The sequence below is a fragment of the Schistocerca gregaria genome, chromosome 4 (genome assembly GCF_023897955.1).
Source record: "Schistocerca gregaria isolate iqSchGreg1 chromosome 4, iqSchGreg1.2, whole genome shotgun sequence".
NCBI classification, from domain to species: domain Eukaryota; kingdom Metazoa; phylum Arthropoda; class Insecta; order Orthoptera; family Acrididae; genus Schistocerca; species Schistocerca gregaria.
This window is the reverse complement of record NC_064923.1, coordinates 587,955,309-587,975,805: the sequence shown is the minus strand read 5'-3', so window position 1 is coordinate 587,975,805 and position 20,497 is coordinate 587,955,309. Positions and strand designations below refer to the sequence as shown.

General features: G+C 41.9%; 1 protein-coding gene across 3 annotated transcripts in view; it reads left to right on the top strand.

Annotated features, from left to right (window-relative positions):
* The window catches only part of LOC126267070 (uncharacterized), a 175,173-nt gene extending 156,180 nt beyond the window's left edge, over positions 1-18,993 (top strand). For all 3 annotated transcript variants that reach the window (XM_049971925.1, XM_049971924.1, XM_049971926.1), the window contains 2 exons: positions 17,285-17,433; positions 18,291-18,993. In XM_049971925.1, the coding sequence (XP_049827882.1) occupies positions 17,285-17,433; positions 18,291-18,378 (237 nt within the window). In that variant the 3' untranslated portion in view covers positions 18,379-18,993. The remainder of the gene's footprint in view (positions 1-17,284; positions 17,434-18,290) is intronic.
* The last annotated feature ends 1,504 nt before the right edge of the window (positions 18,994-20,497 follow it).

The window sequence follows — 20,497 nt, the reverse complement described above, 5'->3', positions numbered from 1 at the left end:
TTAATGGAGAATACATTGAACAGATGGAGGGAATCGCATTGGGCAGCCCAACCTCACCTTTAGTTACCAAGATGTACACTCCTGGAAATTGAAATAAGAACACCGTGAATTCATTGTCCCAGGAATGGGAAACTTTATTGACACATTCCTGGGGTCAGATACATCACATGATCACACTGACAGAACCACAGGCACATAGACACAGGCAACAGAGCATGCACAATGTCGGCACTAGTACAGTGTATATCCACCTTTCGCAGCAATGCAGGCTGCTATTCTCCCATGGAGACGATCGTAGAGATGCTGGATGTAGTCCTGTGGAACGGCTTGCCATGCCATTTCCACCTGGCGCCTCAGTTGGACCAGCGGTCGTGCTGGACGTGCAGACCGCGTGAGACGACGCTTCATCCAGTCCCAAACATGCTCAATGGGGGACAGATTCGGAGATTTTTCTGGCCAGGGTAGTTGACTTACACCTTCTAGAGCACGTTGGGTGGCACGGGATACATGCGGACGTGCATTGTCCTTTGGAACAGCAAGTTTTCTTGCCGGTCTAGGAATGGTAGAACGATGGGTTCGATGACGGTTTGGATGTACCGTGCACTATTCAGTGTCCCCTCGACGATCACCAGAGGTGTACGGCCAGTGTAGGAGATCGCTCCCCACACCATGATGCCGGGTGTTGGCCCTGTGTGCCTCGGTCGTATGCAGTCCTGATTGTGGCGCTCACCTGCACGGCGCCAAACACGCATACGACCATCATTGGCACCAAGGCAGAAGCGACTCTCATTGCTGAAGATGACACATCTCCATTCGTCCCTCCATTCACGCCTGCCGCGACACCACTGGAGGCGGGCTGCACGATGTTGGGGCGTGAGCGGAAGACTACCTAACGGTGTGCGGGACCGTAGCCCAGCTTCATGGAGACGGTTGCGAATGGTCCTCGCCAATACCCCAGGAGCAACAGTGTCCCTAATTTGCTGGGAAGTGGCGGTGCGGTCCCCTACGGCACTGCGTAGGATCCTACGGTCTTGGCGTGCATCCGTGCGTCGCTGCGGTCCGGTCCCAGGTCGACGGGCACGTGCACCTTCCGCCGACCACTGGCGACAACATCGATGTACTGTGGAGACCTCACGCCCCACGTGTTGAGCAATTCGGCGGTACGTCCACCCGGCCTCCCGCATGCCCACTATACGCCCTCACTCAAAGTCCGTCAACTGCACATACGGTTCACGTCCACGCTGTCGCGGCATGCTACCAGTGTTAAAGACTGCGATGGAGCTCCGTATGCCACGGCAAACTGGCTGACACTGACGGCGGCGGTGCACAAATGCTGCGCAGCTAGCGCCATTTGACGGCCAACACCGCGGTTCCTGGTGTGTCCGCTGTGCCGTGCGTGTGATCATTGCGTGTACAGCCCTCTCGCAGTGTCCGGAGCAAGTATGGTGGGTCTGACACACCGGTGTCAATGTGTTCTTTTTCCATTTCCAGGAGTGTATATGCAGTACTTCAAGGAAAAAGCCCTGGAAGTCATCCAAATGGAAACCTGCTTGCTACATTTCTCATTATTTGGACAATACATCCATTGTCTGCCCCATGAAAGAGAGAATCTCCATGTCTTGACTTCCATGCTTAACTCCATTCATCCTTGCATCAGATTCACTACGGAGACTGAGACGGAAGGAAGACAACCATTTCTGGACGTAGCATCTTGCTCACGTTGGTCTATCAATTATTCAAATGATTTTGAAACATATTATTGGTTTTTGAAAATTTTTGAACACATTCTGAGTTGATTTCTGAATGAATCATAAGTTGATTTTTGAATGCGTGCATAGTGTACATGATGCCTCTGCCAGGGGAGTCCTTGGCGCATCTAGAAGTAAACTTCCCTACAGACAAAAGGTTACGGGGCTATAAGAGTTGAGCGAAATAAAGCCGAACGGGTGAATGGCAAATGCTGTTTGTTTATTTGATTGATTGGGTATGCAAATTACCAGTGTTGTTTTAATTAATAGCAAAATCCATAGATTCAGATTACCAGAGTGGAAATAAGTGACTAACAGTAATAATAAGTAAGAAAAAATACGTATTATGTTCTCAGTGTATCCAAGAAAATGGAATTTTGACGGAAAATTTTTGGTCAGATCGCTAAACTAGGAAGGGCAAGTTGTACAGTCCCTGGCCAGCTGCCGCTTAAGTTATAATGTGGAAGTAGCACGGAACACGTGTTGTACAAATGTGTAATAACGTCTAACCGGAGAATAATCACTGGATAATTAAACGGGTGATGCTGGCAGGGTTAGTAGAGTTAACTGGACAATGAGTTTTGACAATGGTAGGAATAGTTACAGAATTAGTGATGAGAAGACTGTTTGTTAGAACGAGGAAGGAGAAGAAACGGGGACATCACACAAATTATGGAAGAATATGACGATCCCAAATTTATCCAAAAATTTCATACTACTGCTTTTCGATCTCATGCTTGAGAAACTGGAGCGTATGAATGAAATTTGAAACTATTACCTAACATAAAGCTTTCTGCTTGTAGTAGGCCAGATAGGCATTTGATATTGGTACTTCATGAATTATATTCTGTCGTATTATAAAAATGACCATTATTACCAAAACAGTCTCGCTTATTTGATGTGTGTTACAATTCCTGCAATAATAGAAAGGCCTATTTTCTTCTATCTAGCAAACAGTGACAAAATAGATGTAATCAGATCTAGAAACCACACCAGTCAAAAAAACGCTAGGACCTAAGGATTGAAGAAATGTGTACTATGTGTACTGTCTTGCTTGTCTCTTGTCTTAACTGGTTTTACATATCCTATATTTAATTTTATGTTACACAGAAGAGCAAGTTATTAGCTAATAGGCAATAAAGAGTCCAAATTTTCTGAAATATACACATTTGAGTTCCACAATGCAAAATACAGTGATGTACAGTAGAAGAATTTTGTGTGAAGACATGTGACACTGCACTTTGGCACACTTAAGACCAGATAACATGTCATACATTTCCTCGAAGTTGTTTGTTTTATGCATCAGACTCTTCAGAAAAATGTGCACTACAAAATGAACATATTTTTAAAAGTCTTTTAATTTTTTGGCATCCTATCTCAAATGCTCGATGGGGAGGGGGGGAGGGTGCCACCATCTACTATTGCCCCAGTTCAAAATATCGTAGATCTGGATCTGATGCACAGAGGAGTTACAGTTAACTGCTCTCATGTCAACTGAAAACAAAGTGATTTCTGTGACTGGGAGCTATCAAGTGAATTAAAATACTTTCTTGTAATTACAGAAGGCTAAAATATGCTATTAATCTCAGATTTTATTTTGTTTCCACTGTTCTGACAGTCAAGCATTAATCACCTTGTAGAATAATGAAGTTACGTTTGTTGCTTTGCTAAAGAAATTCGGCTTTTGTCTATCTTTTCCACTGAGACATCCAATTTATTTGAAATGAAGTGTTTACCACACTATTGGCTAGTTTCAACTGTTCACTGCATTTCAAATGCACGTTTTCATCTCGTAGCATGTATGGCATTATGTCATAATAAAGAACTCAACATGAGATAATACAGTACTGGTACTCCAAGAAAATTTACATTCCAAAAACCACTGTGAAGAGCTTAATATCAGGTCAAGGCCCACTTCATTGGCAATCTGGACACATAAATTTGCACTTTAAGGTAAATTATTTATTGCAGTATGGTTCACTTTATTTAAGGCGAGTTATTTATTGCACTATGGTTCAAGAAATTCCGACGCTCTTGGAGTATCCTCTGATGCCTTGTTTCTTTTATGGCATAATTTAAGATCTATTAATGTTTTACATGTACGGGCTTCCTACGTCATCGCAGCTGCACAAGTGATGGGAGGCCTGTTATCTGGCGCTCTCTGGCAACTGCTGGAACAAGTCTATTTCTAACAGACCCTGGGAAAATATTGCGAATTGTGGTTTGAAAAGCATTATTATCAAAGTAAATTTCCTTCTACACAAGATGAACTATGTACGAGAATGTACGATGAATTTCTTAAATCGCACAGCGTTTGACTCTCATTTGAAAATCAACTCTTTGATGACAAGCCATTCAGAAGAATTTTGAGCCCAGAAGATCAGAGATTTACGACGGTACTAAAGATTTTACTGGCACATTTGTGTGATGTATCTTAAAGTGTAAAACGTGCAAAAAAAGATCAAAATCATATGTGAAAGCTTAGCTTCTTCTTGCAGCTTACTAATGTAAGAGACCCATACTATATCTGAAAGCTTTTCTTTTCTTGTAGGAGCATTATGTATATTAACTTTTCCTATTTGTGTGTTCACTAAACGTAACAGTGGTGTTGCTATTGGCTGACTGCATCACTTGTCCTGCTCTGAATATCCTCTGTCATCGGCTGGCGAGATCACATGACGTGAGCTATGACTGGCTTACAAATGCGCATCGCAATCTCGATTTCAATGCTTCGGAGAGGAACATGTGGTGTTTGGTGGAATGCGAATTTATACTTTCATAATATGAAATTTTGCAGCGTACATGTTGCTGCACATCAAAGAACTTTCCAAAATGTGTTTTTTCACCCTGAGTTTCTGTTTCCAAAGTGCTGGGAAATCCTAAGCCACTGTATGAAACAATAACCATTCACATGTTTTGTAAGTTTTACAGTTCCGAGGGAAAGTATACTGTCAGTTAACATGGAAAAAGCATACTTTCACCCGGGATAATGTGTATTGTTAACTGGGAGATCCAGGAAAAATCTGGGATTTTTTTTTTTTTTCTTTTTCCACGTATACACCCTGTTAATTCACAGCTAGCATTTAAGAAGAGTTGCTCAACTGAGAATGCCATTTACACATTCACTCCCCAAATTTTACAAGCATTAAATAACAAAATGGCATTGACTGGTGTTTTCTGTGACCTATTTGTGTGTGTGAATCATAAAGTCCTCTTAAATGATGAGACATTATGGAATTGATTGTGTATCCAACCAATGGATAATGTCATTTCTAGTAAAAAAAAATGCAGAAAGTTGCAAATACTTAACAATTCAATCAATGACACGAGGGTAGATTTTTCTGAATGGATAGAAATCATTTACGGGATTCCACATGCCTCAAGCTTTGGTCCACTATTATTTCTAATATGTGCAAAGAACCTTCTGTGTAATACAATAAAGCAGAACTAGTTATTTTTACAGATGGCACCACTGTTTGGCCATGATAAGTTGAGCCTCTTTACTGGTGATGCCAGTAGAGGAGAAAATCGGCACTAGTTGAAAGATGTTCATTTGTCTCCAAATGCTACAATATTTCTGTATGTGTCACCCATGCTTCTGTAAAAGCACAAAATATGGGCACTGTGTTAAAGGGCGGGCACTGCCTTCCGCTCACTACAACTCTCCGTTTGGGAGACATACTGACAGTAACAGAAAAAGTAGTGTTCTTAAAAGTATTTTTGAGTGATTTTCTGCAAATCGTCTCTCTCAATTTCAAAAAGATACAACATATACAGATCTCCTCATGTAGATATACTAAACCAATAATGTAACCGAAGGTGAGGATATAATACACTGTGCAACACAATTAAAGGATCACTTTTTAAGAACCCTATAATTGTCCTCAATGTGAAGCGGAAGTTTTCAAATTCGGTTCAATGGTGCCTAATACTTTCCTCTGTGATGGTGCAAAAATGTGGTGACATGCGACAGCAACATTTCAGACAGCAAGGTGTCAACATGTGTGAGGGAAAAAAGCCAGAGCTCAGAAGATCATGGGAGGTGTAAGGTGGGTTAATGATGTCACATTGGCACCAAATTGCACCATCATTTTGCCCAATGTCATCATGGACATGTCACACGATGGGAAGGTTGTTACACCGTCGCTTATCAACATTTCACCCCTTGTTTTGATATTCTATGTTAGAAGTCAAAAAGGCAATGTCCAGCATTGAAACCATGCGATTTTCTTATAAGTGTCCCAGGAAAACGTTACAACACGTTCCACTGAGAATTGACAGGAAAAGGACATGTGGAATGGCGTAAGGGTTGTCAGTGAAATCATAGCTTCTCTTGGAGCATTCATTTACAAGCATTCTGTAGTTTGCACTGTGATGTGCAACAGAATGATGTTCTCAACAGTCTTTGACACTGCTGACACCCTGTAAACAATTCAAACTTTCTCCAAAGATGTTGTGAGGCTGCAGCCTCTGAACATTATCTGACCCTTTGGTGTGTAGCACAATCACAATCTTTGCTCTGATATGCAGAGTGGAACCACTACAGATCATCCAAAAACACACAATGAAATTTGAGCGTGATCTGAAGCAGCAAAGGATGTATTTGCATTTTCAGCCCTCCTGTTTCACACTGCCCTGTGGCATGATCAAGTTTTGGGAGGGGGGTGGGGGGGGGTGAATTGACACGTGTGTGAATAAAATATGGCAAAGGGTCCCTGTACTTTTACAGAGACAATTCTCACTTCAATCTCTAAGCATCTCTGGTCAGACAACATTTTCAATTCTGGTTGCCCACAAATGGAGGGTAGAGCAGCAGCATGTCCAGAAGTTGTGTGTCCTCCATAGGTACCTACAGATCAATGAGGTGTACAAGTATATATTTAAAGTGCTCAACAAAGGAGTGCAGGTGGCACCAAGAGCAGTGCCGAAATGGGGGGAGTAGAGGAGGTTCTTAGAGGGACCACTTGTTGTTTTATTTGTGCACGGGCCAGTGTCGAAATGTCGCCCCCCCCCCCCCCCCCCCCCGCCTTCGCCGCCGCCCCCCTCCCTTTCCATGATCAAGCCACACGAAAGCTGAAATAGCCATAAACACCCTTTGCTGTTTCAGATCATGTAAAAATTTCATTGATTGGTTTTTAACAGTCTTTGGTGGTTCCACCCTATATACCAGAGCAAAGACTGCAGTCACACTTCACTCCACATAGGTCAAATAACATTCAAGGGGGTTGCAGCTCTGTGATATCCTTAGAGAATGGCTGAAACGTCTGAGGGAAGTCAGCAGGGTCAAAAGTTGTTAGGAACATCGTTGCTTTACACATTGTACTGCAAATGGTCATTTTCGTCTGCAAAATGCAGGTAAATTATTGCTCCAAGACAAGGAGTGATATCATTGATGCCCTTTATGTTACCGCTGAGGTCTTTTCACGTCCACTACTGTCACCTTTTCATGTCGATTCTGAGCAGCGTTGTGCCTGAAATGTATTCCATGGGCACCCATAAGAAAACTGTATGATTTCAACTCTATGCATTGCGATTCCGATGTCCATCACAGAGGTGTCATCATTGAGTGCCTGTAGGAGTGTACAAGATGACTTGGTGTGATGAATGCAGCTAGCTCTAAATATAGAAAAAATGTATGTCAGTGCAGATGAGTAGGAAAAACAATACCACAATGTTTGAATATAGCATTTGTTGTGTGCTGCTGGACAGAGTTACATTGATTAAGGTGTGACATTGCAAAATGAAATGAAATGGAACAAGAATGTGAGGATTTTAATAGGGGTGTGACTGGTCAACTTCAGTTTATTTTAGAAAAAGTGTGGGTAATCTGTAAAAGGGAACGCTTATAGAACACTAATGCGAGCCATTGTGGTGTACTGCTAGAGTGTTGGGAATCCACCATGTTGGATTAAAGGAAGCAATTGAAAGGTGGGTTGCTGGATTTGATACGCAAGTAGTATAGAGAAGATTTGGGAACTCAAATGCGAAGGCAATGTTCTTTTTTAGGAAAATAACTGAAAAAATTTGAAGCTGACTGCTGAATAGTTCTATTGTTGTCAACATACATTTCGCTTAAGGACCATGAAGTTAAGAATAGAGAAATTAGGGCTCGAACAGAGGCATACAGACACTCATTTTTCCCTCACTGTGTTTGTGACTAGAACAGAAAAAGAACTGAGACTGGTAGTGGTACAAGGTTCCATCTGCCACACACGGCAGGGTGGGTTGCAGAGTATGTATGTAGATGTAGATTAAATGAAGTAAAGACGCAAAACTCAGTGTCATCCTAACCGTCGTCTGCTTCACATCTGCTGTGCAGCGAGGTACCTTAATTTAAGTATTAACTGTATTTTTCTTACTTGTCACTTCTTCTTCGGTGTGTTTTTGCTTTTAGGAAGCTTTAATTGTTGAGTGCTATTAATAGTGTTCCATAGATTTCATGTTTGTTTCGAATACAGTCAGAGAGAGTCCCCTTAGTCAACCATAGTGCCAGTAGCGCTAGTGTTTGTTTTCAATACAGTCCAGAGACAGGTAGTGCTATTTTCATTGTTTCCTACAAGAAGTGGCTAGAAATCACAGTTTAGTCAATAATCAGCAGCCTTTAGTGAATTAGCAGTCTAGTTTAAAGTTGATTAAGTCTCTTCAGTAAATTGATCCCTTAGGATGGATAGGGTGTGTGACTGCTGTGTACGGATGCAGGAGGAGCTGGCCACTCTTCGCGAACAGCTGAGCGTCTTGATGGCCGTGGTCAGCTGTCTTCAGGCTGCTGCCTCAGAATGTAGCAGCAGTGGGGAGTCTGGTGCGTTGCAAGGTACACCCCAAGTGTTACATGCTTCACCCACTGTCCCTGCTGTCGAGACATCTTCGTGGGTACCGGGCGTGGTTGGGCCACCCCCTCCCAAAGGGGAGTGGCGGGTTCAGCGGCGTTCGCGGCGCACGAGGCGGAGGGTAAATGTGGAGGCTGTCCGTGTGGCATCGCCCGCTCTGCCTGTGAGTGGGCATGTGGCTGCTCCTTCAGCAAGGTCCGCGCAGGCACACGGGGGGGAGGGGTTTATTAGTTATTGGGAACTCCAATGTTAGGCGGGTGATGGAGCCCCTTAGGGAAATAGCGGAAAGGTCGGGGAAGAAGGCCAGTGTTCACTCTGTCTGCTTGCTGGGGGGGGGGGGGGTCTCATCTGAGATGTGGAGGAGGCCCTACCGGCAGCGATAGAGAGCACTGGGTGCACCCGACTGCAAATTGTTGCTCATGTCAGCACCAATGACTCCTACCGTCTGGGTTCAGAGGTCGTCCTCAGTTCGTACAGGTGATTGGCGGAATTGGTGAAGGCGGAAAGCCCCACCCGCAGGGTGGAATCAGAGCTAACTATTTGTAGTATCGTTCCCAGAACCGATCGCGGTCCTCTGGTTTGGAGCCGAGTGGAAGACTTAAACCAGAGGCTCAGACGATTCTGCGGAGATCTGGGGTGCAAATTTCTCGACCTCCGCTATCGGGTGGAGAAATGTAGGGTCCTCCTGAATAGGTCAGGCATGCACTACACGCCGGAAGCCGCTAAAAGAGTAGCTGAGTACGTGTGGAGTGCATATGGGGGTTTCTTAGGTTAGAGAATTCCCTCCCTAGGTCCGACAAGACGCCTCCTGAGACGCGGCAAGGTAGGAGTAGGCAAAATGCAACAGGGAATAACAATATTAATGTGCTAATAGAAAACTGCAGGAGTGTTTATAGAAAGGTCCCAGAACTGCTCTCATTAATAAACGGTCACAACGCCCATATAGTACTAGGGACAGAAAGTTGGCTGAAACCAGACGTAATCAGTAATGAAATCCTAAACTCAGATTGGAATATATACTGCAGAGACAGGCTGGACAGTGAAGGGGGAGGCGTGTTTATAGCGATCAGTGGACAAAGTTCCAAACCATCGTACAATATGCGTTAGATGAGTATGTGCCAAACAAGATCGTAAGAGATGGAAAAGAGCCACCGTGGTACAACAACCAAGTTAGAAAACTGCTGCAGAAGCAAAGGGAACTTCACAGCAAACATAAACATAGCCAAAGCCTTGCAGACAAACAAAAATTACGCGAAGCAAAATGTAGTGTGAGGAGGGCTATGCGAGAGGCGTTCAATGAATTCGAAAGTAAAGTTCTATGTACTGACTTGGCAGAAAATTCTAAGAAATTTTGGTCTTACGTCAAAGCGGTAGGTGGATCAAAACAAAATGTCCAGACAGTCTGTGACCAAAATGGTACTGAAACAGAGGATGACAGACTAAAGGCCGAAATACTAAATGTCTTTTTCCAAAGCTGTTTCACAGAGGAAGACTGCACTGTAGTTCCTTCTCTAGATTGTCGCACAGTTGACAAAATGGTAGATATCGAAATAGACGACAGAGGGATAGAGAAACAATTAAAATCGCTCAAAAGAGGAAAGGCCGCTGGTCCTGATGGGATACCAGTCCGATTTTACACAAAGTATGCGAAGGAACTTGCCCCCTTCATGGCAGCGGTGTACCGTAGGTCTCTAGAAGAGCGTAGCATTCCAATGGATTGGAAAAAGGCACAGGTCATCCCCATTTTCAAGTAGGGACGTCGAACAGATGTGCAGAACTATAGACCTATATCTCTATCGTCGATCAGAATTTTGGAACACGTATTATATTCGAGTATAATGACTTTTCTGGAGACTAGAAATCTACTCTGTAGGAATCAGCATGAGTTTCGAAAAAGACGGTCGTGTGAAAGCCAGCTCGCGCTATTCGTCAATGAGACTCGAGAGGGCCATAGACACGGGTTCACAGGTAGATGCCGTGTTTCTTGACTTCCGCAAGGCGTTCGATACAGTTCCCCACAGTCGGTTAATGAACAAAGTAAGAGCATGCGGACTATCAGACCAATTGTGTGATCGGATTGAGGAGTTCCTAGATAACAGAACGCAGCATGTCATTCTCAATGGAGAGAAGTCTTCCGAAGTAAGAGTGATTTCAGGTGTGCCGCAGTGGAGTGTTATTGGACCGTTGCTATTCACAATATACATAAATGACCTGGTGGATGATTCGGAAGTTCACTGAGGTTTTTTGCAGATGATGCTGTGGTGTATCGAGAGGTTGTAACAATGGAAAATTGTACTGAAGTACAGGAGGATCTGCAGCAAATTGACGCATGGTGCAGGGAATGGCAATTGAATCTCAATGTAGACAAGTGTAATATGCTGCGAATACATAGAAAGATAGATCCCTTATCATTTAGCTACAAAATAGCAAGTCAGCAACTGGAAGCAGTTAATTCAATAAATTATCTCGGAGTACGCATTAGGAGTGATTTGAAATGGAATGATCATATAAAGTTGATCGTCGGTAAAGCAGATGTCAGACTGAGGTTCATTGGAAGGATCCTAAGGAAATGCAATCCGAAAACAAAGGAAATAGGTTACAGTATGCTTGTTCGTCCACTGCTTGAATACTGCTCAGCAGTGTGGGATCCGTACCAGATAGGGTTGATAGAAAAGATAGAGAAGATCCAACGGAGAGCAGCGTACTTCGTTACAGGATCATTTAGTAATCGCGAAAGCGTTACGGAGATGATAGATAAACTCCAGTGGAAGACTCTGCAGGAGAGACGCTCGGTAGCTCGGTACGGGCTTTTGTTGAAGTTTCGAGAACATACCTTCACCGAAGAGTCAAGCAGTATATTGCTACCTCCTACGTATATCTCGCGAAGAGACCATGAGGATAAAATCAGAGAGATTAGAGCCCACACAGAAGCATACCGACTTTCCTCCTTTCCACGAACAATACGAGACTGTAATAGAAGGGAGAACCGATAGAGGTACTCAGGGTACCATCCGCCACACACCGTCAGGTGGCTTGCGGAGTGTGGATGTAGGTGTAGATGCAGAAACTTGTAGTATGAAATTGTTAGACAAAAGTGAGACATAACAGTAGAGGACAAAAAAGAAAAAAAAAAAAAAAAAAAAGGCGATACTCTGACTCTCAAGAATTTGTCCACATAGTTTACAGGTTTACAGCCTTGCTCAGTGTGGACACAACAAGCCCTGTCTGCTTTTCTGCATACTTTTAAACTGAAATCGCTCATTATCTCATTTTACTGGGATTTGCTGCCAGCATTGTGTTTCACATGCTGTCAAAACTTGTGCCAAAAGGAATGTACTTATTACGATTTGGAAATTTTGTCATATAACAATCTACTGGGACCCACTAATGATTTTAGTTTATGGAGAAACTTGTGAATCTGAACTAGAAAACACTAACAAAGCTATATCACAATAGAATAAGAAATGTCCAGTGCCTGGTAGCACTAATTGACACTGTTAAAATACCCAGTAATTTTTTAGTTTATCAAATCTGGGAAACAAAGGCAAAGATCTCCCATTTCTCTCACTCCATTTACAAGAGAAACAGGTAGGTAAACAACTAGCAGTAATGCAAGGTAGCATCTGCTATCCACTGCGTGGCAGCTGGTGGAGTACGTATGTAGTTGTAGACATAGATATGGATGAATAAAGCCCCCCCACATTTTTTTTTTGTTCATGTCAGTGATACCAGTAGACTCAGTAGAGACAGAGTACTTGCTGTCCTCACAGTTGTGTTGACCACTCTGTTGCTCGGAGATGACACTACAGTGTTCCTCATAAATTTTGTTGTGACTTATTTCATCTGCATCAGACTTCTTAAGATTGTGAGGAAACTCCATACCTCAGTGTCTATTAATTTTGTTGTGCAAGAATGGCTTAAAGTAGGGCGCGGTAATATTGTCTTTATTTTCGTTATAGATTTATTTTTAACATTTTAACTGCAATTCCATGAAACAATTAAATGTATATAACAGAAAACTATTTCTGTGTTCACAATTATTAAGTCATAAATGACTTTCATTCAGTGATAAGTCTCATATCCCCGCACAGCAACTTAGAAAGCCTGGAGCTGAACATCAGCTGTTAGACAGAGCAGCAATGATCACTGAGTGCTAGTTTCACCTGTTGCAGCACCACAGGCCACCCAGCTGACCAGCCAGAACTCGTGGCAGCTATGTGACATGAAAGGCAGTCATATGTTCATTTTTTTATAGTCTTTGTGGGCATAACACTCCAAGTGTCCTTGATCCCTGCTTCACTACATTTATTATTTTCTCTCTGTGGGTTACTCATTGGATTTTATCTTTATCAGTTGTGTCATCCCTCTGTGTTCATTCCCTCGTTGCTCTGTCTGTCTGTGTTACCTTTGGTGAAGTGCTTTTTGATAGAGCAGACTAGTCAGTCTAGTTGCATTGCATTCTTTTGCTGCTCCCAATAGTCTGTCTTATCTCAGCCACACTAATTAGCAAAGAGGTAAAATCATCAACGTAGTATTGTGGAAGCAAGTTTAATGAAATGCTTTGAACAGTGGCAGCAATAGCAGCAGCAGTTTCAACAGCAGAAACAACAACATGGCTTGAATTTCATCAATACCAGGAACAGCCTTGTCACTTTACCACTTCAGGGTGACTAATTTACAAGGGTTAAGTTGCTGATGCAGTATGGTGCACAAAATCAGTATGCAAGACATAATATGCTCACTCTTTAATTTGAAACATTGTAGTCCAGTTGGTTCCTGATCCAGAAGTATGCACTTAAGCATTCAAATTAGATTACCCACCACAAGAAAATATTTTGATGCACTCTTTGTAAATCACACAGGCAGCAAAAGAGCCACTCAGACCCAACAACAAGCCACAGTGGTCCAAACATCACAGCATACCCTACTAACACAAAATACCTGCAAACCTGTTTGAAGATGACAAGTGTCATGATTCATTGATATCAAATATTTCAGTGGCCTCTTGAACTGTCAGTTGTCCCTCATCAGCATATGCAGTGGGGCTTTCCATCATACCCAGACTGCTTGATAGCACACTCATGCACGGTGTGTTCAGATCACTGGCACCCTACACTCATTGATGAAAAGATAGGCATCTCTGAACAGTTACTCGTAAACCATCTAGGTGATCAAATCCAGTTCCCTGCCTGTGTCAAGTGACAGTGTGTAAACTTCAGGCAATTGTTCCCCCAGGCACACCTTTAGGCAACAAGTTATTTATACACCGCACAATTATGAACAAAGAAGACATTTTCTGTGTGGACTTAGGGGCTACAGTTTTCTTCGTAAGCCTCCAAACATTTGAAAATTTACGTGCCCCAGAATTAGTCCCAGCCTCCCATAATTTGGTAGCACATTTAGGTCAGTTCCCCTCCAAGGTTAATTCACAGTCACCACAGTGTACAAAGAAGCAACAAGGGTGTAGTGACAAAGTGTTGGCAGTCTCTGGCAGGGCTCCACTCCAAAAATGTGATAACATCTGTGCAACATTCCAGCTGTTCGAATCTGGCCTGGAGCCTGCCACAGACTTCCAGACTCATTTCTCTTTGTGACTGTATGCAGTTCTTTGTTTCTTCCAAGCAAGGCCCATTTTGATTGTGGTTTCAGGCAGGAGATTAGTCAACTCTAGAGGCTGTATTTATTGGATCAGTTAACACAAAAGGTTGCGCTGTGTAAAGAAACCAAAGTGCTCCCTCCAGCTTTGCAGAGATTTTAACTCCACAATCAGTGCCCAGTCATAAATAGCAACCTACCCCATATGACACCCTGAAGACCTCCTCTCAGACCTTGTAAAAATCACAATACATCATTATTGACAAACTGCTCAGCCTTGTGTATATAAGTCCCTGCCTTCTGAGGTCTCTTCTATCCTATAATCTTCCAGATGTACCTGCAACAGCTAACTATCTCCATTTCTCCTTGCACAGACTATTTAGATAACTTAATTGTTATGAGACCCACATGCCAGGAACAAAATCTTTGAACATTTACTACACTATGAGTTGTGGAGCTAAGCTGCTGCTTCAATAGGTTCAATAGGTTGTCCAGGAGTTATTTGAATACATTATACATTTCCTAAGAAAATAAAAATAAAAAAAAGGAAAGAAAGAAATGATTCAGTCTTTTGATTTCATTGTAGTATCTATTGACTCCCTACCACTATCTTCGACCGTCCCCCCTCGCCCTACCATGCAACGTTTTTGGGGAAAGTGAATTCAGAGTTTGTTTCACAAGTGACCTCTTCATCATTCAGCCACTGAACCAGTTACAAAAGAAGAGTGTTTGTTACCAATGTGCCTCATACATTGAGAGCACTCATTACTTGTGCTTTAAAAACACTGACACCCACTCAAAGTAAGTAATCTTAGATAGCAAAAGAGGCATTAGAACTTCCTTTCACAGTTAAGGGATTCTATTTATACTTATTCGGCACAAAGTTCAGTTTATTCATGAGCTGTAAACTAGTGGTAGCACTCTTTGGGCCATGCGCCAGTCTTTCAGAGCAGTTGGTACAATGACTCCAATGTTGGGTACTTATAAGTATGTAATTAAATACAAACTAACAGCACAACACACAATGTGGACACACTACCTCACATTCCTGGAGGACTGAATCTAGTCTTTGACCAGTAGAAAATCTTGTATTTCCACATATATGCAGAAAGGAGGCAGTCTTTGAAAGGAATCTGATAATAGTGGCTTGTATCATTGCAGTTACACAACAGGACCTTAACTTAATGACAATCATGCACTGCACACTCCATGGGTGGCCCATGTACATTAAAAAAAAAAATCTAGAGCTCCTGACATGGACCCATATGTACCATCATCTAGCAATCATCAACGAGTAATCCCCTGTTCGATATGTCGGAGAAACACAATGTTGTGAATGGGGTTTTCGATTAAAAGTTATGAAATACTAAACAGTCCTACCCTTGCAGCATGGAGGTAGGGTCACACACGCCTTTGGATGTTCAGGGAACATTGAATAGCGTGTTGTAAATTATGATTTTGTACCCATTCCTATTCCTCTGATTACAGCGCCACCTGTGGAAAATGAAGAAAATGCTCCAGACAAAAGAATCTAGATTTTGTCATAGAATCATAATCTGCAATAAAAAATGGGGTTTCCTATTGAAGATTTTAAAGTTATCCTCGCGTGGGGCAGTGGGTAGGATATAGTACCATTGGAACTCCTCCTCCGAGACAGACAAATTGGAATTGTAACCTTTTTTTTATCCACTGTGTAGTTTTCGAGATATTTCAATGTCTTCAGTAAAAATGAAAACCCTGTGTAGCACAGTGAGGCTCCGGGCAATGTGGATACCCACCTTCTTGCAGTCACTGGCTGCTAAAAATCACAGCAACCAGAAATTCAGAGCTCCATGTCAATAGAGAAGTATTGTGATGATGTCAAAAACTCCACATGATACCTAAAACAAACAAAATTGTTTGAATATTTTGAAATAAAGCTAATGTAAATTCATGATGGGAAAAACAGTGTAACAGTATTTGTAACAGTACAGTGCCCTTGCATTACTTCAGTGACATCAGTGGTGGAGTCTCAGACTGTAGGACAGGCAGGTGGACAAAAAAAGAGCAAAAAAGGAGAGGAGATGTAAAAGATGGGCGGATGCATTGGCAGAGGGCTGCAGATAAATAGGGTGGGAGATGAGAATGGAGAGGTGATGATAGAGAGGGTGGAAACTTGCATGTAGGACAGTATGTTACCGTAGGTTGAGGCCAGCATAAATACAGCTAAGAGCTTTCCTGAACTACACAGATGGGAGTTATCCTTACAACACATTCTCAGCTCACGTATTTATCTCGGCCTCAACCTATGGAACATACTGTCCCCACAACCTCCATCAAACAGTGTCCATCCCCTCTATCGTCTCCTTCCCATTCTCATCTCCCGCCCTGTTTATTTGCAGCCAATGCATCCACCCATCATTCCCATCTCCTCTCCTTTTTTGCTCCTTTTTTCTCCACCTCCCTGTCCCGCAACCTCCTGACACTGCGCCTGTTGGCAGTCTATTCCCCATACACTCCACCAGATAGCGTTCGTCTCCCTCCCCACCCATACATTACTATGCCTTCCCCTTTCCTGCCCCCTCCAGACTGCTGGCTCCTCGCTTCCCACCTGATAGTTGCATTCCATCCTGAGATCCTAGAGTTGGTGGTCGTGTGTGCATGAGGTGTGCTTCCTTGTGTGTGTGAATGGTGTGTGTCTCTCTTTAACTGGTAAGGCTGTGGCTGGAAGTTTATGGATGTGTTTTTTAATTGTACCTGTCTCCGACTTGATGTATCTTCTTTAAGTGGCAATCTGTCTTTTCCTACATGGTTGATATTCCTACCTGGAGTTTCCGTTGTTTGATTATTGAATGATTTAGCAAACAAGTGTAGAGACTGAACTCAGTAGATCTCTGTGCCTTGTAAGGATAAAACATAAAATGACAAAAATGCCTACTAATAAGATTGTGAAATTTCTTAATGTACTGGATATCAGATGTGTCTTTCATGATGCCAGTGGTTTAATGTTATAAATAGAAATTATTTTTGGTAAACAAAAAAATTACATTCGGTTCATACTTTTAGCATTGGATTTTTATTTGTTATTTACCACTGCAGAATGTCTTACTGTAATTGTTCATATATTTTGTCCAGGCTCAGCAGATGATGGCCGGCTTCAAGTTACTCCATATCCTCGTGTTGTGTGATGGGTATTTCAAACATGAAATCCTTACAGCAGCAATAGGGAAGGCAGAGGCTGTTCTCAGATGTATACAGTCTACAATTTTTTCCAGAACAGACAGGTAAATTGAATTTAATCACCAAAATTTCTTGTCTGTATGAAGAAAGGAAAAAAAATCAAGGTGGCATTTCTACACTTTCACTGGCATTTATGTACATCTATTCTTCATTACATGACTAGCTTTGGCTTTGTAGCCATTATCAAGTGTTATGCGTGAAAGTGGCAGTATATTCCCATGATATATTGCTGTTCCTGTTGTGTTACAAATTGTACTATTGCTGATGGTTTTACAGATTTTTGGTTCACTTAGAGTGGAGGAAGAAACCAAAATTACTTGTGGATGAAGAACATGTCTAAATAAATCCAGCGAAAGTGGAGAATTGCTGTGTAACAGAGATAAAAAATAAATGATTTTTGTATTTATTGCTTATTAATAGGTCTATGTAAATTTTGCTTTATTACAGTGCTGTACATGGTTTTTTAAAAATGTATTCTAATATCTAGTTATTTCACACATTTGCTGTGACTTCTGGTATCGAAACTTAATTTCCTCTTCTCTTTATTTACTCTATGTGCTTCTTTCTGTCCCATCAGACTTTCGAAAATGTATTAATGATGTAGCTTTTACTTGATCTACTGCTTTGTTCAGCTGACTGTATATTCAAGGAGTTTTTGGTTCCAGTTCTCATCAAGTTTAAGCTCTCTACAGTTTTCTTCAACGCTGGTCTTGGTGAATGGTTAGTACAGCTCCTTTAGTTATTCCGCAGCCAACTTTCTCCCTCTACTTGTCCATCTAAGCAAGTGCTCCATCTCTGCCATCCACGTAAATAGTGGGGTATTGCCTCTGTACTGTCATTTAGTGCTGTAATTGAGAGGACAATTCTCTAAAACTCCACTGATGAACACTTTTGTTTACAGGGATTTGGTGGAGATGATGGAGACAGTTGTGAAATCTGCAAAGCAACATTTATGCATACATGACAGTAATCATGAGATTAGCAGTTAATTCATACAGTGCACAAATTAAATAGTGATTAGGCTGCTGTTACAGATTTGTACTATAAAATTCCCGTACCAAGCATCCATGTTCAACTGTAGAGATGCAAGAAATAGCAGTTATCTGAGTGCAACTTGCTTGCTGATTGCAATTTTCCAAATAAGGAAAGCCCCTAAGGTTTTTATCATTGCTTGGAACCAATAGAGCTGGGTGTGTTTTTGATATGCAATGATATCTATTCAAAATGAAAGTGACACTATATTTTCTGTTACAAATATTGCATGTGGTAAATAATCATCTGTTGCTTTTAAAAGTAATCTTATTCAATTCATAAGTTTATATATGTAATTTATTCATCATAATGCTGCATGTAAAGGGTATAACTTTTTTGTTGGTGGTCTTACTTCATTTATAATGAGCTGTACACACATTACAGATGGTAATAATTGTCCTAGAACTACAGATTCAAGGCCCAGCACTAATTTTGCATGTTGTGTACTGGACCAAATACAGAGTTCATTTATATTCTCATGTAATGTAATAAATACAATAATGGTTTTATGCCATTTTTACTGTTTCATGTTACTTTTTATAGGATTATAATAATAGCTAGGTTTATTAATACCAGGCAGTTTGTTATTTATGTGTCATTTGTTGTTAGAATAATGTCATAATTATGAATCAGACTCAACATAGTGTATGTTCTGCAGTATTACTGTATTTTGTTAACTGGTTTTTGGCTCAGAAGGCCATCACCTGGCTCTGACTGACAATCATAGTAGAATGAGTACAAGATTCGTGAACAATGTTATATATTGAGGTATGAACAGAGGGTAAATGTCATCTTTGACAGATCAGTGATAATGCCATTACAAGTATTAAACTTAAACTGTAATTAAATATAAAGGGAGCAAATTAGAAAAAAAAACATTGACATTAACCTTTAAAAAACAGTGCCTATATAACAATTTAAATTAAATTAACACTCACAACAAAATATAATTACTATAAGATCAGAGTACTGAAGAATAGCATAAGAAGGTATCACATATGGAAGGTGATACGAAAACAGAGTAAAATCAGATTATTGAAAATGTTAGATTGTGGCTCACCATAGAGAGGACATGTTGAGCTGCAGACAGTACATCAAAAAGACGGATATATATTTAAACTTTTGGCCTAAAGGCCTTCTACAGAACTAGAAAACACACACACACACATTCACACAAGCACAACTCACACACACACATTACCACTATCTCCGGCTGCGTAGACCAGACAGCATACTGCAGCTGCTCCTAATGGGAGAAGGAGTCTGTGGGTGGTGGGGTTAAGGGGGAGCTGGAGCAGGGAGGGGGAGGGATAGCAGAGTAGGGGTGGTGTAGTGCTGTCTGTGAGAGCATGCAGGAACATTATGGGGAAAGGGTGTGACTGCTAGGTGCAGCCAGGTGGTTTGGGGAGGCGAGCAGAAGAGGAAATAAGTAATGGAATGGAAGACTAGAGGATGAATTGGTGGGATAGAAGGCTGTCTAGTGCTGGAGTGGAAGCAGTGATGGAGGGTAGGAAGGCGAAGGACAGGGACTAGTGAAGGTTGAGACCACGGAGTTTATGGGAACATAGGCTAGATTGCAGGGGGAGTTCCCACCTGTGCAGTTCAGAAAATCTGGTGTTGATAGGAAGGATGCACATGGGGCAGGCCATGAAGCAGTCACTGAAGTGAAGAACCTTGTTGGGTAGCATCTTCAGCAACTGCGTTGTCCATCTGTCTCTTGGCCACATTTTGTCAGTGGCCCTTCATGAACACAGACAGCTTGGTGGTTGTCATGCCAACATGGAAATCAGCACAGTTGTTGCAGCCTAGTTTGTAAATAACATGACTGATTTCACAATTAGCCTTACCTTTGATGAGGCATAAAATGTCTGTGACTGGACTGGGGTAGGTGGTTGTGGTGGTGGTGGCAGTGGCAGGATGGTAGGGGACAGGTCTGTTGCAGGGATGTGAACCATGAAGTAAGGGGTTAGGGGCAGCACCTTTGCTGTATTGAGAGTAGAAGACCAAACTAGTATCTCTACATCACCTTTTTCTGTAATTTCCATGTCATTCTGCCCGACAGACATTACAACTGTG